A 24,055-nucleotide genomic window follows, 5' to 3' on the forward strand; every position below is an offset into this window, starting at 1 on the left:
TTCTTCCATACCAAACTATCAGGAGGCAGCTTTGGTGCTCCCTGCGCGGCCAGGAGAGCTCAGCAGAGCAGCTCCTGCAGCGTGGGAAATCAGAGTGTGTGCAGGGGAGAGGGATGAGAAGGGTTAAGAAGAAAATGTGTTTAAAAAGGAGTTGGGCTGGCACTAATTCACTCCTATCTTCAAAGATAAAACCCAGAGAACAATTAAAGGCTTCTGCTGACACATGACCCACTATGGGTAAATTGTAAGAGGCTTTTTACACAAAGGAGCATTTAAGATTTACTATGGCTGGGAACTCAAATCCCTCACAAGCGAGCCCAGAGCTGGGACTTCCACTCGCACAGCCATGCACACACCTAACCATGGGGCAGGTCCCACTGCCCTGGGCCTGGCTGGCAATTAGGGCCATCCCTTGTGATCAGTCCCGTGTTCAGACTTGCATCCTGCTCGCACCTAGGGCCAACACAAGGAGTTTGTGATGTCTGAAACCTCTGCGCTGCAGGGTCTCAGCAAGCAGCCCTTAACCCATGTGATACATCTGGGTGCATCTGGGTATCGGAGTGACTACACGAGGGCACACAGCAGTGCGGGTGGGTTATCTCAGGTTGTAACCTCCACAAGTCATATCAGAGATAGATGGGCAATTAGATGTTCAGTCAAACCTTCTGCCTTCCTTATCTTTTCAAATTTACTGTTTGTTTCCTTCGTATTATCTCTCTTGAATGACACTGTGGCTGTGAGAGGCCGCATCCTGGCTCCCCGGCAGGTCCCAGCTGGGATGCTAAGCCAGCAGCAGGGGTGAGCAGGGAGCTGGGGCGAGGTGGAGGAGGCACAAGCGATCCCAGCCAGACCCCACATGAAAGCAGGGCTGCATCCCACCCAGACCTGCAGGACAGCCATCACCAAAAGGAGGGGGAGGAGGAGAGAGCCTGGACCGAGGGCAAAAAACACCCACTGCAGCTCATGTTTACTTGCAGCTTTTCTTAGATGAGAGCAGGCTACTGGACAAAGTCTGCTTTGACACTAGAAATAGCTGCAAACAAAACCACACCTGACAACGACCTCGCTGCCACATCAGCGAGCCGCTTGGCAGCAGCGACAGCCGGCTCACGGAGCAGGCAGGGGAAGGCGAAGCTTCTGGAGAACAACAGGGAGCCAGCACCCCTGGTTTGGATGAAGAGGAGACAGATGGCAACTGGAAGAGAGCGCCCACCAGACGAGCTGCCTTGGGCAATCCTTCCTAAATGGTTTCCCAAGACCAGGCTGGCTTAATGTAACCCACAAACAGAAAAGCAACCACCTGGGTAAAACCAAAAGGACACGCAGATATAGCCTGATCGTGGTGGGAAAAGCTGAGGTGATAGCTCTGGATGCCCTTGATGAAAGGGCATCAGCAGTTTCAGGCATGGCTTGCTGCAGAGTTGTCCAGCTCCATACTCTCCTCCTCTCCCACCCCTCCCCTCCTGCACATCTCACTCCATTTCACTCAGCAAAAGCCATGTCACTTCAATTACATCACACACCGGCCAAACAAAGTTTCCAAGATTTCCTCAGATGGAGAGAAATCCTGTCCCCAGCCCCCAAGCAACATGAGCAGGTGATGGAAACTGAGGACAACAGAGATGACTGAGAGCATCCCTCTGAGGCCAAGCCAAATTTCGGGAGGAAAGAGCTATGAAGAGCATAGTGTACGGTGCCATGGTGGCAGAGCCACCTCCCCGGCTCAGTCAGTGTGGTTGCTTTTGGCTATGCTTTATGGCCAAAGCAGGAGTTTTCAGTGTTAAAATCCATTTGACTTTCCTCTCTGGACAGAACTGGTGAGAAGGGAATACAGATAATTTTGTCTGGTCAATGTGCAATGAGATGCCAAATGCTTGGTCAATGCCAAAAGTTGGCCAAGAAACAGCCGATGCCTGCTCTCTTTAATCTGCCTCTCATATGGAAAACTTGAAGGATGCACGCTTGCAGAGCTTGGCATTCATTCGTGTGGTGATCTTACAATGTAAGTATCCATGAACGGCTCAAATAAAAGTGCTAACCCTACTGCCCTTACATGACCAGAAAGCACTCCAACAATGAATATGGTAAAAGATGGGGACCACAAAGGTAAGCGTCAATGGTGACATTCTCCCAGGAGGGCATTTGCTGCTGCATCCATCCTTTAGTGCCAACATCCAAACCCATCTGAGCCTGGACACCCTCCACTACACCCAATTTCACCCTGGCATAATCCTCAATTCAATGATCTTGATCCCAACTCCAGCAGTTAAGAGGCAAACAAAAAGACTCTAGCAAAGGCACTAATAAGCAAAAAAAAAAAAGGAGGAAGGCTCTGATATTACCGCAAAGCAAACCACATCATCTGTGTCTTTTGAAACTGCCAGTTTGTTTTGCTTCCACAGCAATAAAGATGAAAAAACCTGCCTGACATCTTCAAAACACTTTACAAGAACTCATTAATCAGTACTACAGGCCATCACAAATCTCACTTCCCCCAAACACTTCTGTTGGGAAGGACTTACATTGCCTTGGTCTCCTTATCTGTAAAATGGAGACAAAGAGCTTAATTGATTTACTCAAGGCCAAACTATGACTCAGAGCTAGGATCAGAAATCAGGAATTTCTGGCTCTTGCTCCTTTTTCTTAAAGTCTACAAAAAAGTCTGCCATGCCTGCATCCTCTTCAGGTACTTAAAAATAGCTTCAGGCTCCTGATACAACAGTTTCCCATCTCTAGATGCAGAGATCTCCCAAAAGCCCCTGCAAAATTGGAAGTTGTCCTATTTTGAACTTCTCTGGAGCATCACAGTGACAGCCATGGCTAATCAGCATTCCCAAAAGCCAGGGCTTAAGTGTGGTTCATTATTTAAAGCAAGAATGGGAAGAGAAGACTGCAGCTAGGCTCTGTGCAAACACGGGGCTTGTCCTTTCAGGGTACACCTACCACTTACCCAATGCAGGGATTGTTTTGGTATCTTGGTGCTGTGTAGGAGAAAGGAGAAATGTTCTTGTCCACAAAAGAGCCAAACCCCAGCCGGAAATTGCTAGTGAGCTTTCGCATCTCTTCAGCCAGCTTGGTCCCCAGATTGCGAATATTATCTAGGTCGTCGTTCATGGACAGGGAGAGATCCATCAGGTAGTAGAGGTCCACAGGATAGTCCTCCACTTGCCGAACTTGAACTCGGAAGGAGGTCTGGTCACCTGCACACACACAAGAGTTGAGAGTGGTGAAAAGGAAACTCCTAGCGCACATAAAATCCAGACCACATGGGTTTTTTTCCCCTGCAGATCACTTGCAAAAGAAGAGGGTGAGGAGAATAAGCTTTTCCAAATCCATCCCTTAGGAGACTAACAGGAAAGCAGGTAATGACTCTGGATCCTCTTAAGCTATGTAGTGTACTGGCTGGCAAGAAAAAGACAGATCTATAGAGTGCCTGTCTCTATTTTACTTTGGAGATACAGGAAAGGGTCTTTCCATCTCAGCTAAGAGAATGTCTAAGGCAGGAAACATGAAAAATGCTGCTGCCCCAGGCTGTGTACAGTCCAGGGGTGTTTTCCTAGAAAACTGGAAAGAAAAGCAAGCAGAGTGAACCTCAAACGGATGTTTCATGGACTCCTGAAAGTGGGACCCTGCACACGCTTACTTGGGTACGTCCTCAGAGCAAACCAGGAGCAGTCCGAGAAGTCCTGCACAAAAGAGAGGAGGTGGAGCAGGAGAAGGAAGAGGGTCAGGAGAAAAACAGCCAGCGTGAGATGAATGCAAGATGTCCTCTGGGCTGTGCAGGGAAGTAAAGCCAAAGCAGACACAGAAGAAACACCTTCGGAAAGGACCTCTCCCCCGAAAAAGAGCTGTGCCACCATGATTCTGGAGAAAGCAGGGCAAAAGGGAAGTAAACTGGAAAAAGAAGGTTGTTAGGGTCACCCAGGGAAGCACCGAGGCAGGGACGAAGCTTCCTGAAGTGATGAACACAAGGGAAGGAGCTGACAGTGCTGAGTCACAGGCTGTGCAAATGCAAAGAAGAGCAGAGAAAAGCCTTTCCCCCACCTTCCCCTTTGCCAAACCGATTTCACCAGAGACGCCTTCTAGAAGGGGTGCCAGGAGGGGAGGCCACTGCCAGCACTGCCCATGCCTCAGAAAAGGTGAAGTGGCTTCAAAGTGAACTCAACTTCACACCAGATGGACCTCGGTGGAGCGAGAGAGGAGGTGGTAGATGTTTGCCTTATGCTTTGCTGAGAGAGGGGTTTAAATGGAAACCCCAGACTCCAGTACCCTCAATCCCCAGGCTGGTTTGGAGATCCCATGTCCCCAGCTGCCTCCTTGGCCCATTTTCTAGCTCAGTGGGGTCTCGGACCCAGGGACTCGGATCCTCTCAAGACCAAGCTCTCCCTCCTGCCCGCCTCTCCCAGCTCTTCATGGCTGAGGCTGAACTTTGGACACCGGCAGGTTCTGCAAAACACTCGTAGCTTCCCCTCTTCTTCCCCAGAGATGAAACACACATTTTTTAGCATTGTGAAAACACTTCCCTAACCGTTTTATTGTTCTCCTCATTGTGCGCAGCGGTACAGCTGCTCCCACTTACTTCCAGCCCAACAACATGCAGCAGCAGCAGCATCCCAAAACTGCCGAGCTGGCAAGACACGGCATGAGGGGCTTCGCAGCCCGGCAGGCAGGAGCCCTGCGTGGCACCTGGGGTCACGCTGCGCTGAGCCCTATGCAGGGCCAAACACCCTCCCTGGTGCCAGAATCCACTTTGTAGTGATTTCTACAGCTGTCCCCATCTATGGGGAGCGAGCGGACGCCCTCTCCCAGCCCTCTGCAGCAGCTGCTTCGGCCCAGCAGCACCCAGCCCTTCGGCGAAGGAGCCGGGGTCCCAGCACCCAGGGGGGACGTGCATTAAGGTCAGAGCCTGCCTTTTTTGCAAACAAAGCTGTGAAGGGTTTAGACCCGCGTCTGCTCTTTGGTCCCCCGTTTACCTCTGCATCTGAGCCAGCTCAGTGCTGGGGTATCAGAGGAGTCAGCTACAGCTCCTAAACCAAGACCTTCCCTCTATTTAATGATTTCCCTGCACATTTAGATCAAGGGTTGCTTCCAAGCCAGGGCTTTTTTTCTTAAAGGTAATTGCTCCCCCCCTGCAGCCTGCTACAACCCCACCTGTCAAAGGCAGGGCTGCAAGAGGCACCATGCGCAAACATGTACACGTAGGTATTGCCCAGATATCAGCTGTAGGAAGCAGGAAACTTGCCATAAATATTCCTCCTTAATCTCCCCAGCTCTCTTTTCCAGCAGGAGCAGGACTTTCCCGGCACAGTGCTGAGATGTGGTATGCAGCAGGATGCAACTCAGCACTGGCCCTACAGTAAGCAAAGCTATCGAGGCGGCTCAACCAAATCTGGTGGGTCTAACGCTGTACCTGGCACACATTTGGGGGGGGAACAGAGAAGAACATCATTTATATAGGGCAAAACCTGTTAGAATTGACTGTGCAGTAGCAAACCGTGATTGCAAGCTTGACTCTAATTCAGTGCTGCAAGAATGTGTTTAACTCTGGCAAAGTTTGTTCCCATGCCTATTTTTTTCATTCCTACATATTTTTCCCACTGGAATACCCAAGACTTTCAGAAAAAGAGGATGTGTCGTTCTGCATTTCCCAACATTTCCGTTTCCAAAACACTGTTCTTCCTCAGCAGGTCCTAAGATGGGAACTCCTGTGCCAGAAAGGGTATTTGAGATGCTCTGATCAAACCTTCTTCTCTTAATAGTTACAAATTTAGCCCACAGAAGGACCAAAAATAACAGAATCCTGGTCCTGATTCTTCTTTCATTCCTAACTGCACAAATCGATTATCTCAGAGAAAACATCACTAATGTATGTAGATGTAAGTGCAAAAGAATTTATTATTCTCTGTGCACAGTATTACATTCACACTTCTAGGGATAATCCAGCCCCCCCCTTCCCCATGTACTGCCACCACTATCCTCTCCTTAGGGCTTTTACTGAAAAGTTTTAAACTCAAAACTGAATTCAGAAATGTTTCTTGGATACTGTCACACAGAGGCAATGCAGAAACTGGAAAAACTGCTTTCGGCCAATTTAAGAACACAAACTCGACAATGACGTGTATCCAAGAAAAGCTCTTTTTTCTGCTTGGTGAGACTTACGGCTTGATGGGCAACTCAACTTGCATCTATTCATCTTTTTAAATTCCTTTTACACTATTCATATTTTTCATTTAACCAGGACACACTGCTTTATAGCTGCACCCAAGATTAAAAAGCAATATTATAAAAACGAAATGCTCGATCTGAAAGCTACCCTGTAAGGACATCAATTTAAGGCCTTTGGAAATTAGCTGTGGGCACAGAGATTTGGGGATGTGACTTCTGCCACAGGACGATTAGATCAAACTGCCTGGGTGGGAACAGCGAACAATTGACAATTCGTTCCCTTCTGCTTCTGCTTAGCGGTCTAAGAATAAAAGATCACCATTGCCACAGACCGCCGTGTGAATTCATCTTTGAAATAGTACACCCTTCATGCCCAAAATTAAATCAACATTGTCTCCTTTTTGTCTTGGGTTCACAGCGTGAAACTCATTCCCAAGCTCAAGGATTAATGGATAATTTAAACTGGGGATGCTAATACAAGGGTTTAGGAAGTCATCAGCCCTAAAATGGAGTGCTGTCCAACATCAAAAAGAGAGCAGAAATGGGAGATACTATTACAAACATCTAGGTACGTCCCTCCTCCTGCAAGGACTCCGATGCTCTGCAAGAGGAGCACAGGGAATGGAGCCAGCTGGCTCAGCATGGGAATGGGAATGGGAATGGCTGCAGGGGCCCTCGAGGCGATTCCTGCAGCTCAGCCCGGACCCGGAGGCCTTCCCTGCCATCCCAGGAGAACTGAAGATGGTCAGGAGTGTGGTCCCCTGCGAGGGCTGGCAGGAACAGCACACCAGTCCTGTGCAGCCCAAAGCATCCGGCAGCACGGCCCCCAGGAATCCGCAGGGAGACGGACGCCCGCGCCCTGCCGCAGACCGGAGAGGTGGGCGTCCGCGCCTCGGCTGGGCAGAACTGCCGGGGATTGGGGATGGGGAATGTGCTGAGCACCGGGCACGGCATGTGAAGGAGGGTCTGCAGGAGGCGAGATGTGGAAGCTGAGCCAGCCCTTTCTGCCAGGAATTGCCTCAAGAAACGGGAGTAATAACGACTCCCTTTTTTTTTTACGGGAGCAAATCTGTTTCATCAGTAACATTCAGTTGCAGAAGCCATGCATCTAGCCATACATCCAGTGGTGACTACCCTCAGGGATCTGCTTTTAAGGCTTTGAAGCAAAATTTCTTTACATTTGAGGGTCTGACTGATGGCAGCAGTCATGCTGCTGAGGAAGAGTTAATGAAGAGACATGACGACTATCCAACCCATAGAATTAAAACAAAAAATCCTGCAGCAACTGGTAGGCTCTGGGAGAGCACTGGTAGCGTGAGCACCAGCTCAAAATCCTGTTTTTCTTGGGCAAAACATCATATTTCATTTTTCTGTATGCTCATGAGAGCTGTCACAAAACTGTAAGCCTTAGAAACCCACACCAATTGCTTATAATGAATCGAGCTTTTATATTTGCTTCTTAACTTTGCAATAAAGAGCTTTTTTTCCCCCCCTTCAGAAATATTGGCTGCCAGATTTTTGCAAGAATTCTGAACCCACATTAAAGCCTGCCCCCACCATGCAAAAAACTTTTGATAACAAGCATGCTCGCATGGCTCAGTCCAGCCATTCCCTTCTAATTTTTAATTAAAAGGAAGAGATTGAAGAAAAGTGATGGCTCAGGGGAATGAAACAGGGACCTGGCTACAGTCCAAGGCCTGAGTCACAAGTTCAAATCTCCATCTTCTGCCTTGATCCCATGGCTCTTTTGCATACCGACAGAAAACAGATAGGCGGGTTTGTTTCCAATTCATAGAAGGAGCTGTCTCGGTTTAGAGTTCAGCACTGTCAGCTTGGTGGAGGATCCAAAGTTATTTTAACTCCTTCCATCCAGTGATTACGTTTGTAAGCTGAGCAGGTTCCTTTTAAACACATGCAAGGGTTAAGACTAGTACTGATAACAGTTGTGGGTGGGCTTTGATTGACTTTGCGTAACAGCAGGGACATACGCCTCAGCCCCAAACCTGTTTGTGATGCACCGCCGAAGCTCACGGGCCGTGGAAGGGGCCGGCACCCACCTGCTTTGGGGGGCTACAAGGTCACGAGCTCTAACACGCTCTCGGCACATCCCAGGCACCCTTTCTCACCCACAACCCCCCCCAGCGTGTGGCTCACAGCCGCTGGGGACTCACCAGGACGAAGATTCAAGGTGACCTTCTGAGGCGTGATCTGCGTGACATCCAGGTGGGTCTGGCCGGAGCCCTTGCTGCTCAGAGGGACGTTCTGCACCACGCTGATGCTGCTGCTGGGGTTTTCGATGGCTCCGGCACAACCGTTCGCAATCAGGTTCTGCAGGAAGTCACACCGCGACGTGATGGACTTTGTGCTGCCGAACTCCTGGGGGGTGAAGAACGGACAAAGGGGAAGGGGAGGGAGAAACATCAATCCCACAGCAGGGGCTTTGTTTTGACGTGCTGGTATCTGTAGCAAATAGGAGATGACAAGGAGAAGCTGGTGTCATTTGTGGTGGCCGTACTCAAAAGCAGCCTGCGCTGAGCCTTGAGCCTTTCAAAGGGTTCTACCAAAAAAGAAATTCTGCAAGGTTTTGAAAATTGAATTTGCTCACAGACCACAGCAGCAGAAAGCTTAGCCTGGGGTTTCACCCCAGCCACAGCAGCAGCACTTGCTCCCAGCCCTGTCTTGGGCCACGTGAAAGCAAGGCAAAATGTTTGGTTTGCTGCCTGGGCGGCCGGTTGCCTTCTCTTCAAGGGGAAAAGGTGAGAAGCCGTTATTTTTCGCACAGGCATCGCCTCGAAGGAGCTTTGCGAAAGAGAGAAAAGAGGTCGCACCGAGGGAAGCAGGGCAAACCCACCAACCCAGAGAGCCAAGTCAAGATGTGAAGCTGGAGAGCAAGGCTGGGTGGCTCCAGGGACCTGCACCCTCTTCCCCGGGGCGAGACACCGCACATCCCCACACAAGCACCGCATGTCCCCCCCCACCTCGCACCTCTGCACTGCAGGCGTTGGCAAAACACCATCACATGGGGAAAAAAAAAAAAAGAGACAGCAAGCTGTCCCTGAGGCAGAGCACAGCCGGAGCGGTTTGACATGGGCACACTGTCCTGGGCGGCTTTGCCAGAGAATAAGGGAGGTGGGAGAGCTTGTGCCCGCAGGCAGCGAGGCACAGGCAGCAGCTTGCTCCCGGAGTTTGGGCTGCCACGGCAGGGAATCTCCCAGCGCCCGTCCCCAGAGCTCCAGCCCTCGCCGCGAGCCCCACGCGTGGTGCACAATGCAGCCTTGGGCGGGGCGGCACTCGGGAACAGCCGGCCGCACAATGCAGCCGTTTGCAAAAAGCCCGTTTGTTAAAATGCCTTTTTTTTTTTTTTTTTTCCCAAAGCGCCAAAGGGAGCAAGTCACATGTCCAAAACTTACTGGATTTTCAACGGTCGGTTCCTACTTATTTCTACACTATAACAATAGAGACAACCGTCTTCTGCTCCAGGGCTGATCGACTAAAATGACATGAAATAATGCAAAGATGCTCCCAGCCACACGAGCCCCTCCTTCAGCTGTGCAGCCAAAAACCAGTGCAGGGCTGAATAAACCTCACTTTTTGCTGAAGCTCTCGCATGGCAGAGGACAGGGGAGACATCGAGGAGGGAGACATCATCTGACAGATCTCGCTTTTGCGCCCCACGAGGTGCTCCGGGGCTGCTGAGGACAGCCTCGGATACAGGGCCCTGGGACATAGACGGAGGCTCTCTGCTGCATTTTCTCACTACGAGGTCCCAATGCTATTTGAAAAATGCAAGATTTGCATTCCAGCATCCAGTGGTGGAGTCCAGCCAAGAAGACAGCACGTTGGATGGATACGAACATGAATTTCTTGGAACATGTCGTGTAAACAGATGAACTCCCAGAAAGGAGGACTGGGACTATTTAAATCATCACCAGCATGACAAAACAAAAATCAGAATCCCCCACGAAACCAAAAACAATGCCCAGCCTTTCAGAACAGCACGTTTAGGGCAGCCTTGGAGACAAGTTTCTCTCGGATGTGGTTTGACCTGAAGTCAGTGGAAAGCCATCGGGCTCCAGGCTCTCTCCTGGGTCAGTCTACCCAGCAGCAGGGCACCCATGGGGAGATGCTCTCCTGCTCTCCCAGTACCTGGACCACAGCTCCAGGTGAGCACCTCTGCCAGCTCATTTCTGCTGCCACCTATTAGAAAGGACACTCTGGTTGGGCAAAAAGCAACACAAACAGCACCAGGAGTGCAGCCGGGAACCTTTAGTTATTCTCCAGGAATTAACACTGGAGAGAAGCATCCAAGCAGGACAATACTTAGGGCTGCTCGTGCAACTGCAGCCTTTATCAGGCATTTCCAATCTTCCCTGGGGTCTGCTCCAAAGCCTCTTGATGTGAACGGAAAGACTCGACTTCAAAGGGCTTTGAATTAGGGCTTAATTTTCTGGCTGGGGCAGCAGAACAAGAGCCAGGAGGGGTGGGCAGCCCGGGGAGAGGAGGATGGTGGCTTCCTCCACCAGCTGCTACTCTTCAGCAGTCGAGCTCCTAACAGCACGAGAGACAGCTCTGGGTACGGTACTGTTCACACCGACGTTCATCGTCCCACCAAGGGGTGTACAGGAGAGCAGCATCCGCACGCTGAGGATGAGGCAGCACTGGCACATGGGGTGAGGAGCGTACCCTTGTGGGACCTGCCGGGAGCCTTTTTGGGGCACGGCGCCCGTGTGTGTGCAAGCCTGTCCCTTTGCACGGCGGCGAGAAGGTCCCCCTCGCTCGACCCAGCTATTTTCTCTTAAATTTTCTTCTAAAATGGGCCCAGAGGACTTGCCACAGGGCAGCAATGGCTAAGCTGCAGCTCCAATCAAATCCAGGCCTTTTCTTGTTCGATGAAAAGCCACGTTACCCAGGGTGGCAGAAAATACCCCCCGCTCAGGGGTGCAAAGACCCCGGGAGAGGGGGTGCAGCTCAGCACCCAGGGGTGCAGGACTGACCCCTATTTCTGCTTGCACTTCTAACCCAGGCAGGGTGACACCAAGCAGGGGCGTGACGGTGGCCTCGGGAAAGCCCCAGCAATCGCCGCAGCACCCTACAAACCAACACCCCTCACGTGCACCCGTAGGTCAAAACCCAAAGCCAAAACTGTGGCTACCAGGTACCATCCAACTAAAGCACAAAGTTTTCTGCGACAGAGAAAATCAAGGCTCCTGGAGGTCAAATGAAAGGAAAAAAGGGTGAGCAGCTTTGAGGAGTAAAGAGTATTGCGCAGGTCCAAAGAATTCACAAGCAACCGTGCCAAAAGGCAGCCCCACACCAGCTCAACGTGGCACACCGGTTCAAACCCTAATTCCCCCCGAGCGGAGGACACCTCACAGTTAGTTAAGCAATTCGGTGCACCCAAATACCTGCCGACCATCTGCCCGTATGCCTGCTTCAGCGAGAAATGCAGCAGGTACCCCACGGCAAGCAGGAACCCCCCCAAGCATTGCTTCGTGCCACAGAGGAGCATCAGTTTGGGAAGATCCCACCTAGTCCTTGTCAGCAACACTGGGGGCTTGCAGCCCCGTGGGCACTTTGCGGTCCGGCCTCTGTGCTAACAAGCTCACAAAAGCAAATGCACACAAGCGGACGGAGTGAATGGAAACAACAATGTGACAATTACATGCTCATCAGTTTGACAGTCTTAAGACAAATTGCTTGGTTCATGCTATAAAAATGGAGAATAGCATTGACTGTATCTAACTGACTATACCTAACTCCTGACTAGACACATCCCTACCATTTTTTCACTTTAATCAGCCCAGTTCTGCATTAATTCAGTCTGAAATATGCTTGTTTTCTCCATTTAAAAAAAATTGACATTTTCCCTCTAGGAACATCCTTTGATTTTGGTTCCTCATTCTCCAGGTGCACATTCCTGAGATGGGGTACATCTCAGGATGGGGTAGGATGGGAGATGGGAGAGGATGGGGTACAAGCAGCCTGCTGGAAAACAGAGGGTGCCATTGGGGAAATTTCAGTTCAATTAATCAAAAAGGAAATTTCAGTTTAATTAATGTAATTAATGTGCATCCCTATTTTGCATGTACACACACAGGTAATGCATGGATGAACACAGTGTACACACACCTAACAAACAAGAGGAGCCTCTGCACATTGGCACACTGCTCCCCAAAGCAGCAAACAGAAGATGACAGCAATGTAATGACAATTTCCACCACCACCACCCCCACCCCCCACTGGTACACCCTTTTGGAGAGCATCCCCCTGCAATCACTCCAGGCAGGTTTATCACGAACACAAACCCCACCTGCCTATCACAGCCCACCTGACAGCTCAGAGGACAGTACTGAAGCCACTTCCAGAGCTCCCCGCTCTCCCCAGCAAGCCCAACAAGATCTGCTGAGCCTGGGCAACCTGATGCCACTGCAAAAAAAAATCAGTGAGCATCCTCCTCTCCCACCCACAAAAACCAGGCTGCTGCAGAGATCACAGCAATGCCACAGGCCACTGTGCAGTTTCCAGCCAGAGCATTCCACCAGCAGCGTGTCAGCAACTTCTAGTCATTTCCAGCTTCTTCTGAAGCTTGCAGGAGGAGCTGAGGAATCTCCTCAGATTCCAGCATGGATGGAAAGGCTGCAGCAGGCTCCATCACCCAAGAGTCACATATTTCCCCCAGACAGCCCTGTTTCAAGGCATGCTCAGGCAACCGTTAAGGCCACACATTCATACCTCATCTTTTAAGTGCCATTTAAACAGATCACCTCATTTAAGTCCTGTTTTTCAAGGTATTCTTCCACGAGCCAACAGAATCTATGGCTGCTTCCAAATTTCCAACAGCCCAAAGACTTGTGGTTAGCTCAGCAGCCCCTGGGGGCTGCGGGGCTGCCGGATACCAGAAGCTGCTATCATCAACTCATCCATCATCACCCTCTCGGGTGGGAGCAGAGATGCCGAACACAAGCAGAAGTGAACAGAGGCCCATTCAAGCCGAGGGGACATGATGCACCCTGTACTAACAGGTTAGGAGGTGGTAGTCAGAAATTTATAGCATCTTGACTGCTCTGCTGTAAGCCTTTATCTACATGCACGCTCTTACCCTCACAATTCAAGGCAATGTAAATACAAGGAACCTTATCCCACTTGGAAAACCCATCGGGATAGGGCTCCAGAATTGCTTTCGCACACTCCTAACCCCTAGTTGCAGTCTATGAGCGCTCAAGACTTTCTGCTCCTCTGCGGTCACGCGGAGCCTGGATGCGGCAGTGCGAAGGGTGATGGAGGAGGATGCAACACTGCAGGAGGCTGCATGAAGCGTGACCGTCTGTGGGAAACAGCGTGGCTTTCCTGCTCAAACTGCGCCTCTCGCACAGCCAAGGGGTCCCTCACAGCATCGGCACTGCCGGGCACCCAGGGGGACAAAGTATAACCAGGTATGATGGCACCGTCTAGTGATGTTATACCCCAAAAGGAGGAATATTATATATGAGAAGGTGTACATATATATATACAGGAAGATATAATAATATATATTATATATTTTGTGTATATATATTATATATATATTATAGACATCTCTACACTTCCTGTATATATAATACATATACACATACTATAATATATAGAATTATATGTAGCATTATATATACTTACAGACTTCTACTGTATATACTTCCTGACAAAATTATTAACTGTTGCCTACAAAGATGACAACAGATGGCCCGATTTGCTCCCAAACCTGTTAAGTAAATGCAAAGGGAGCAGAAAATACACACTAATCAGCTGATCATGTTTCTAACAACATAATAAGCATCTCCGGAAACCACTCCAATATCTTGGCCCTGATACTCAAACAGCAGCAGAGCTATAGAATTTGAGTGGCATGCACACTCCCGGGCAACATACATAGCAAATGACAGCTAATGGAAATAGCTAAGGAAAACAGACTAAAAGCAATTTAATAAGCATACCTGACTAGGCTGCGGCAGAGGGAAGGGAAATAAGGTGGTGAAATGACTATGCAAAAGGAAAGCAGATATTAAGAGGTTATAATATTACTTTAAAACTTTTGAGGTCGAAAACCTCTAGATATCTTTCGCAATCCCATTACCTCACCTGATGATCTCAGTTAAAGAGAAATAATTAGAGTTGCAAACAGAAAACTATATATATAAAAAAATATACAGAATTAGAATAAGAACTCACTAAGTTTTAGCATGCAGCACATAAAAGGGGACAGCAGCTTTTAAACACGTAGCTCTTGGCACAAAACACCTTGAAATGTAGTTTTAAATAGCTGCTGCAGGCTAAAGGTCAGGAAGTATTACAGCACTTCCCTGTAAACACCCATCTTCCTTCTTGGCCCTTCCATTCCATTTACGAGTATATTTTTTTTTTGGTAGCTCTCCTGTTTGTAAGATAAGAGTCCGGCTGCCAGTCCCATGGGCTGCCATACAATTAGTGGTCACGGCGACCACCAGATAAACATTTCCACTGGCAGCATTTGCAAAAAGCTGTCTTTTGATGCCAAGAAGAAAACCAAACCAAACCAAAACAAAAAAAAGCAAGCTATTGGGTACCCATAGCTTAATAGCCAGCGTTCCTGGATCCAATCTCACCACCGCAGATTAGCTGGCTGGAAGGGGAGCTCTTACAGCTGTTTACAAGATGTCTCAAAAGCGGGATCTATTGCTTTACCCTTTCCCTTCTGCACACCATTCGCCTTGCTGGAAAAAAACCCATGAAAGCTATTACGCTGTCAGGTAGCATGGTGTTAGCAGCGTTAGGAGGTTTTCCTTGGAGAGCTGCAGCTGTGCTTACAAGTAAGTGAAAATCCAGTAAAGTAGACCTGGAGAGCCAGAGGCTGGGGTACCTCCTGAGGCCCAGCCAAACGGCGGGGCTCGGGAGCCCCCCTCGCCCCATGCCCATCTCCATCCTCATCCTCCGCCCTGAGGCAGGGCCGGCAGGAGGAGGGACGGGAGCAGCAGAGGGATGCATGGGCAGCGCCTGCATCCTCAGCTCAGCATCAGCACCTATGGCCAGAAGGTGAACTATGTGCTCAACCCCACAGCTTGCCTCCCCCAAAACAGGACCGGGACGGCCACACTAGAGGAAAAAGGGTCAGCAGGGAACAGGTAAGCATCACTCCTGGCTGTGCCCATGGAGAGATTCAAGATTATCCACTGCTCTGGGGTTTCTCACAGCCCAAAGCTGGTTCCTGGCACAGCAGCTGTGCCTCCAAGTAGGCAGAGTCTTTCCCTGCACCTGTAAGCATCCATATTTCTCTCTTAAACACTTAAGATGGACACAGGTACTAGGCAGACAACAGCTATCTATGCATCAGACGTTATCGGGTCTTTCACGCACCTTGTTCTCTAGAAAACATAAGTCTATGTGATAAGATATATATTTGATAAGATATATGCCTAAACTCATGAGCAGTCCTTAGGAAGCAGGGAAAGACATCTGCAATTTCTCACAAACCAAGGAGGCCCCATTAAATTACGGGTGAGCAGCTTCAGCACCAACACAAGGAAGCATTTTCACCCCAAAGCACACAGTTAAGCTGTGTAACTCGTTGCCACGGCGTGGCGCGGATGCCAGAAGCATAGGTCACTCCCCAAAATGACACAATAGATTCAGAAAGGAGAATTATCTTTGTTACAGACAAAAAGCCCATGCCATGCCAGGCCACGCAACAAGGAACACGTAGCAGGACACCAGCCAGGGGCTTGGGGCTTTTTAGGGAGAGAGCTTTCAAGCAAGACTCCCTGCAACACAGAGCACAGGCAAGGACCCAGCACCCACCGAAAACAAGAAGGTAATTGAAGGGACAGAAGGACTGAAGGAACAGTGCTGCTCTGTTGAGGATGCGCGGGAGCCAGAGGGGTCAGAGACTTGTATCCTACAGCATCAAAGAGCCGAGGAGTCGCATACACGCAAAATACGCTTGGCATGGAGCACCCGCTGCCCTCACCCACCCCTTCTGGCACGGGACAGCGTCAGGAACAGGCGAGGTGGGGGAATAGCTCCCTTCCTGCATTACAAAAAGCATGCAAGACAACCGAGGTCTGCCCACCTACCTCCTTGGAGCACCAGGCACACTTGGGATGGATGAGGAGACACTCTTCGCAGGATGTGGCGCTTCCACTGGTGCACAGATTGAGACCTTCGGCAAGAGAGAACAACAGAGAGCAGGATGGGCTGAACGGTTACTGCACTCCAAAACAGTGTTCAAGGGGTTTCTGAGATATTCTTAATGCTAAACATACTGCAAGTTCAAACAAGAGCAAAGACTCTCTCAGGAGCTGAAAAGACGGGAGAAGGTGTAAATCTCTCTTCACCTGTAAGGAGGTCTTGTTTTCTTTTCCTTCTCCAAGAAAAGTGAAAAGGACAGAAACTTGTGTTGGGGTGCTGAGAACCTCTAAAATATGACCCTGGTGATTTTCCTTTCCTCTTTTTTAATGGATCTGCTTAATCAAAGAGCTCAGCTATCCATCTTCCTAATTAAATACTTCCATCACTGCGGACAGAAGGCAATAGCTGTTTGACCAGCCTGAAATACAAAGGTGGCTGTCCGAAACCTCCCGAGATGCCGACTTTTAAAGTCACACTAGGCACATAATCTCAATTTTTCCAGCTGAATATATGGGGGGACCTTCCCCAAAATTTTCATCTTAAGGCAGCCTTGGAAGACATTAATCTCCCCCTTCCACACAGGTGATTTCCATAGTGGACTCCTGTTACAGTAAATTACTTTTAATTTATTACGAGAGTCATTTCCACAGGATATCCAGGTTAAACCGGGCAGCGTGTTTGCACTGGGGCACGTCCAAGGCTGGCCGGGGTGGAAGACACCAGGCCACGGCCAAGGGCTCTCCCTGCCCACGATACCGGTGGGGGCTCTGCGCCCACCGAGGCACCAGCAACCAGGGCAGCGGTGATGCTCTTTGCTCCTGGATTGCTGGTGTCCAGCAGCACAAGGGGTACCGAGCGAGTTTCACTTGCAAAATCCACTATTTGGGCTTCAGGCTTTAAAAAAAAGAAATGGAACCACGCAAGTTAAGCCGAAGCAAACATCAACGGTATCAGCTTTGAATGCAGCAGCTTGTTTAAGCATGCCTGTAGCTATGAATGTGCCCTTCGATACGGCCAATGCCCCAGCTCCCCCGGGTGCAGCTATTAACTTCTACTGTCAATAACCGATTAAACAAATCTCCAACCGAGGATTCAGCACAGAGGCTACACGCTGCAAATGAAATGCCTCAGGCTCGAACTCCGAGTCTGCTATTTTTTCCAACCCAAATGTCAATAAAAGCATTGTCAGGCCTCTATTTTCAGCCAGTTGCATCTGCAGATACCATTGCACCACGCTGCTGCTGGGTATAATCTGCAGACTGAGCAGCCTTGCTGATGGCTGCTGAAGAGCCACGCTGAGTTTTCTCCTGTCCCAAGAACTTTCTGCCCCAAGAGCTTTGGAAAAGGGATTTTTTGCTGTACCCCATGTGAATATTGCACTGAAAAAATGAAAAGCGGTGGCTGCCTGGGTCGCTCCCATACAGGGCCAGTTTGTGAGTGCAGGAAGCAGTGAATCAAACCGGACAGCTGGAGGAAAACTTAGCATGCCCTAGGCTAAAAGCAAAAAGAGGATAAGTAGGTCCTGTCAGTAATTCTCAGTCATCGCCGAGGCATGACCGTGTCAGAGCCCTGCATTGACGGGTCTCTGCTGCCCGCAAGGTGGTTAACTCTAACCCGGGAGTGCGAAGCCCTGGACTTTCTCTATGGGTCTCATTCAGACAGGCTGCTTGGGCTCATTCATACCAAACAAGAGCCTTCTTAGGGTTTGGGGTTTTTTTTTTTGCTGGCTGTTACCACATACCCAGGCGTTTCATTCCTTGTTCACATTCTGAAGCTATAGTCCAGCTCCTGGACATAGCAAGAGCTCAGAACATAAATAGGTTCTATAAAGTAAAATGTAGCTTGTTTGACTGAGTTATAATTTGCACAGAGATTAACACTTTTATTTCCAAACCCTACAAAAGAGTCCAAAGCCTCTCCTCTAGAGCTGCTGCTCTGGCAGCAGTGCACAGGGTAACAGCAAAAATAATGGGCTTTATAAAGCAAACACTTGAGTTCGTACCCTGGCTACCCAGCCCCAGCTCTCCCACGGCTTCACTTGCCCATCTGCATGGAAGTAGGATAATATTTACCTCCATTCCTGACTGCTGGATTTTGGGGAGTTTACTTAGTAACGGTAATATCTGAAGGAAAACCAATGTCTCCTCCTTCCACCGGGTGCCATGACCAAAGCAGCCCACGCTCCTGTGGCCAGCCACGGGGTGACATTCCTCCTGGTGGCAGCTTTTGAAGTTTCCAAGTATGCTTTTCTTTCCACTTTGGAGCAACACCAAAGCGTTTCCAGCATTGTTGTGAAAACAGAGCTTTGTGAAACCCTCTGATTTTGGACTGAAACCCGAGCTTTTTGAGTTGGAGTAAAAACACGCAGGATTTTCCAGATGCAAGTCTTTGCTGTGCTTGATTCAGTGCAGTCTTTCCTGAATCAGGCAAGGAAGGACCTGAAGATGCTCATGCCAGTCCAGATCCTTCCAGATGCTGGGGCGAGTCACCCAGTAAGACTGGAAGAAACTCAGTCTGCTCCTTGATTCCGATATGTTTAACGAAACCACTCCTGAACATCAACTAAACTTCTTACAATGGGGAAAATTCCATCCAGGATTTACTTGGGATTACTCCAGAGGAAAATAATCCACCCCCCCTGGACCACTGAGCTCCACACCCCACATACGGTCCTTCACACTAATGCTGCTGAGTCCTAAGCCCTGCACCCTATTTCATTTTGCAGAGCAGCGTCCAGCAGGCACGAAGAACGTCTCCAGATGACATCCTTCCCTTGGGCTGAACCGCAGGAGAGCCCAAAAAAGCAGACAAAGACAGTGCATCCCACTAGACAGCTGAGATTTTAATACATTAAACTACTGATGCAGAGCAAGATAGGAAACTCTCATAAAAGGCACTCAACAAATTTACTCATAAAGATGCTCCAGGCAATCAGACCTCATTCTAAACCTGTTCTGCAAGAAATCCTAGTTTGGGCAGCTCCTCAAACGGAGACGAATGTACTGGCTTGCTCAGAAAAAAAAAAAAAAAAAAAAGTGATGTGCTTCATTCTTTGCACAGCTAAGTGTGAAAAAAAGATAATTTTATTTATGCTTGCAATAAGCATTCTAACAGCCTCGTCCCCGAGATGGTCTGCTGCATTACAGAACCATCAATTCTAAGGATCAGACCCACTAAATAAATAAATAAAAGCTAAGAAAGTCTCTTCCGAGTTTTTGCAGTTGCGTGCCACAGCACTCTGCAAGATGAGCCTCTTGTTAAGATCGCTCATTAAAACATTAAGCACCGAGAGGAATGGTGGACTTGGGCATTTTGTGGGCTCCCTCCGTACAAAAAAAGTTTCCCCGAGTGCTCAAGAGAGGAGAGAAACCCCGTTTCCAGTACCACTGGAGCAGAGCCACAAACTGCGCCGCGGTCTCCGAGCGTGTCCAGGAGCCATGCGAGCATCCCCGCTGGGGCCAGGGACTGCTCCCCGGACGCAACGTGTATGTGGGGGAACGATAAAAGGTAAGAGTGGGGTAATGATGTAAGGTGAGGGGGCAGAGCGAACGCTTGTGGCTTCACGCTGCTGTTCCTCGTCCAATCAATTAATACACACAGCTCAGACAAACAGCCCAGGGAAGTGCTTTTCCCTGAATAGAAGTGGTTGTAGCTGGTTCCATTAAAGTGTATATATAGAGAGCATGTTGCATGTATAGCTGTTCCAGGCTTTTTAAGGCGAAGGCGTGAAACCCCGCAGCGCGGAGCGCAGGGCTGCGGTCCGTGCCCAACAGCGCTGCCGGAGCCACGGCGGGAGGGGGGGGCACCCGGGGTGCAGACCCCCGCCGGGGCTCGGGGACGCCCCGGGGCCGGACGGGGGTAGGGGGGGAAGCGCTGAGAAGCGCCGGCACCGGCCGCCCCCCCCGGGCCGGGGGCGGGCAGCGAGCGGCGTCCCGCCGGCACCGGGGCTGGAGGGGGAACGGGCGCACGGGCAAAAGGCAGCGGTGGGGAGATGGGAGCGGGGCTGAGGCAGCCGGAAAGGGCCGGGGAGGGGAAAAAAAAAAATAAAAAAAATAAAAAAATAAAACCCGTACCAAAAGTGCACCGAAGCGGGTTTGGGGGCTCACCCGCCTTCCGGGGCGGCTTTCGCGGGGCCCGGAGCGGCGGGGAGCGGAGCGGAGCGGCCCTTACCTCTGCCGGGCTGCAGCGGGGCGGCCAGGAGGAGGAGGCGGAGGAGGAGGAGCGGGGGGGGCCGGCGGGCGGCGGCGGGGGCCGGCAGCCCCCCTCGGCGGGGCATGGTGCGGGCGGCCGGGGCGGCCGGGGCAGCCCTTCCCGGCCGGGCCCTCCCCGCCGCCTTTTGTGCAGCCGCGGCGGCGGCGGCGGGAGGAGGAGGAGGAGGAGGAGGAGGAGGAGGAGGAGGAGAAGGAGGAGGAGGAGGGGGAGGGGGCGGCGCCGGGAGCTGCCCCCGGGGCGGCGGGCCCGGGACGGGACGGGACGGGTGTGCGTGTCTGTGTGTCTGTCCCGCTCCCGCGGGGTGCGCTGACACCTCCCCGCCCCGCCGCGCTGGGAGGGGTAAGCCCGTCCCCCGCGGGGAGAGGCGGGCACGGCCGGGCCCACGCACACGCGGGGATGCGTGGGCACGGGGAGACACACACACACACACACACGCACCCCCACGCACGCACCCACGCGTACGTGCACGCCCGCCCGTGCATGCCGGCGCACATGCATGCACATTTCGTACGTGCGTACGCCCGCCTGCACACGCGTACGTGCACACCGATGCACGCACACGTGGGCATCTTTCACAGACACACGCGCCCATACGTACCTACAGGCAGACGTGCACAGCGTGCGCGGGCACACACGTGCCTATGCACCCACGGGCACACGCGTGCCTATGCACCCACGGGCAAGCGAATAATGGCGTGGCCTCCTCTCCCGGCTCCCGGCGGGGCTTGCGCTCCGTTCCCCACGGGTCAGTGGCTGCTCTTACGTGGCTTTTTCCTGCTTCGGGGATTTTCTCCGTGCAACCAAACTGCATCCATCTGTTAAAGGGCTCTCTGAGCAAGGGCATCCGGGCAGCGCTGCCCTGCCTGCCGGCTTTTTGGCACTGCCCGCACAACCCGCCGCCTGTCCCTGGTGCGAGGGGACATCAACACTTCAGATCGAAAGGAAACGGCAGATTGAGGGTGGTGTTTGTGTTGCTGGGGAGCTTTCTGTTTTCTTCTGGTTTTAAAAGAAATCATAAATCAACTGTAGAGCTGACCACTGATTTTAAAGGCAATTTATAGGAACAGTTAACTACCCGTGGCCTGCAGACCTTCATGCCGCTTCAGCATAATGTCTACTAGATCTCACCATTAGATCTTGCTTAAAACACATGCCCTCAGACCAATACGTTGCATTGCTGTTCTCAGAAAGAAGTGATTAACTGTAGTGCCACCTGCCAAAATTTCCCCTTATTTGCACTGATTTCCAGTGCTGCTTTCATAAACCTCGCTAATTTCTTCAGCCTCTCCGTACCCCTAGGAGACACCAGGTTTGGGTTTAAAGTCACTGTTGTCTTAGGAAATACCCGCAAAAGTTGCAACATTTTAACTGTCCCAGTGCTGCTAAATCACAGTAACTCCTGGTGTGTTTTGCAAGCAGTGCAAAAATACTACTAAATGCCTCACCAAAACTGCTGCTGCGGTAGAAAGGTGGTGCGTGGGCCAGGCTGTGACCTACAAGCTGCCCTCAAGCCATCGGCTGTGTGTGGGGAAAGGGACAACATCGGCATCAGTGATAAAGTGCATGCCGTCACCCTTTATTAATAATAAAATTACTACCGGCCATGTCGCGACTGACCTGGAAATGCAAGACGTGGTGTGCAGGGACTTCAAAGCGGGTTGTTCCTCTGTGGTGTATTTTTAATATTTCTGTGAAAAGAAAGAAAATGAAATGCAGATCCTGTGTTTGCGGGAGATAAAGTACCTGATACGAGCCTTAATGCCCAGAGAAGCCTCATGCAGACCTAGAAGTCCCTTCTCAGATCTTCTGGCCATGCCTAAGTACCCTGAGACACAACCACATGTACAAACATACGTAAATAGACTTAAGTGTGAGAGCTTTAATCACTCTGGTTGTAGGAGCAGGGACACCCTCAACCCTCGTCCCCCATCTCTCATCCCTCCTCCCTTGTCCCTGTGTCCTGCCATGCCACCCACGGAGCACTGGGGCAAAGGAGCAGATGCACTGGAGCAAGTGGGGAATGAGCAAGAGGGAGAAAGGAAAAGCAGGGTCATGGGAGGAAGAAACTACTTGGAGGGAAGAAAACCACCTTGTGAGACTCAACTGGGGCATCTCAAGTAGCAGAGAAGAGGATTGGAGGAAAAGGGGGATGACTTTCAGAACAAACGTACTGCAGTGGGACCGAAGCCAGGCAAGGCGTAGGAGCTCACCAGTTACCGGTTATATTTAGCCGGGCTCAGCCGAGGTCGCGTGCCTGCCCTTGCTTTCTGTGGGCACCTGCAGCATCATCTCAAGCACCCGGTGCCCACCGTGCCCAGGCTGATCTCGCCCTGCAGGCCCCAGAAGAAACCCCTGAGAGAAGGGAGGTCAGGAGCTGCTACTACACATGTTTTTGAGCCGTGGGCTGTTGTCAGCGCTCAACGTCTGCTATCTGTCATGTACCCTTATCACTGCATTTTTCAAGCCAAACCTTGTGAAGGTCCTGCAATTTCACAGACCGTCTATCTCATCCCAGTAGACCACCGCTGACCCACAGACCATGGTGTGGGCCCAGGGCTCTACAGGGAAAGACCCTGCAGAGGTGCAGGGGAGAAAGTGCCACAGCTTCCCAATGAGAACGGCATTAACACCCTCCTTTGAAGCCAGCGCTGCGCTCCTGCCCCCGCATGCAGCAGCAAAAGGGGATGTAATTGCGCTAATGACCAAGCGAGCAGCTGGAACCTCAACAGGGGGACTTTGCGGTGGTTGAACGTGGGGAATGCACCCGCCACCGGGCAGGCAGCTCAGCTCCGGAGCGAGCAGGAGACCTTGTGTCCCCGAGGTCAGCCATGGGCCAAGAAATGAAGCATCAGCAGGGTAACGTATGGCCTGAAATGAAGTCCCCGGAGGGTGTTGTCTGTATAAATCCTTCCTGCTTGCTGGTGATCAGGGCGCTGGACCAATGTGTGCCGGCTGCTTTTCTGAAGTCAGGGACGCGGTGGCAGTAGGTGCCCGGAAAGACGATTGCGTCCATGTACAAAACTGGATAAGCCCTTCATCTTCCTCCTGGGATTCCCTTGTGCGGAATAAGGGACTGAGAAAAAAAGCTTTTAGTGCCCATATGTTAATGAGATTATTAAGGGCAAAGGGATCATGCAAACCAGTAGAAGATGAGTTTGAGGCAGTGCAATGATTTGGGGGTGAGAACCCAAAGAAGGGCTCTATCTCCTGGGGATTGTGAAAGGACGACCTGCAACAAAGTCACTCTTGATCTCCAGGAACGGCCATCACCTCTGCCCATGTCTTTTCTCCCTTGACTCTCACGTCTACAAAATACCATTCTTGAGGATCACTTAATCCATAGTCCCTTAGCTTCCTTCAAGTATTTAGGTGCCACATTGGCCCTTGAACTTGGATTATGAGTATCATTGCACAGTTCTCCTGGAACAGAGAAAGGAAAAAACCCCAGCTGGAAAGGCCTGATCTTTGTGCTTGCTTTTGTATCACTTGCATTTTAAAGCTATATGATCAAAGCAGGACATAAACCCAGTGTATCTGACCT

The 24,055-nt window shown here is 50.7% G+C and overlaps 1 protein-coding gene across 1 annotated transcript in view; it reads right to left on the reverse strand.

The window, feature by feature from the left end:
* The window catches only part of ITGB5 (integrin subunit beta 5), a 64,060-nt gene extending 43,413 nt beyond the window's left edge, over positions 1 to 20,647 (reverse strand). Inside the window, exons 1-4 of the mRNA XM_075028815.1 lie at positions 20,473 to 20,647; positions 16,248 to 16,333; positions 8,337 to 8,541; positions 2,951 to 3,200 (exon numbers count right to left, since the gene is read on the reverse strand). Coding sequence (XP_074884916.1) covers positions 2,951 to 3,200; positions 8,337 to 8,541; positions 16,248 to 16,333; positions 20,473 to 20,578 — 647 coding nt within the window. The 5' untranslated portion in view covers positions 20,579 to 20,647. The remainder of the gene's footprint in view (positions 1 to 2,950; positions 3,201 to 8,336; positions 8,542 to 16,247; positions 16,334 to 20,472) is intronic.
* Positions 20,648 to 24,055: the final 3,408 nt, after the last annotated feature.

Source organism: Buteo buteo, chromosome 5 (genome assembly GCF_964188355.1).
Source record: "Buteo buteo chromosome 5, bButBut1.hap1.1, whole genome shotgun sequence".
In the NCBI taxonomy this organism is placed as follows: Eukaryota; Metazoa; Chordata; class Aves; order Accipitriformes; family Accipitridae; genus Buteo; species Buteo buteo.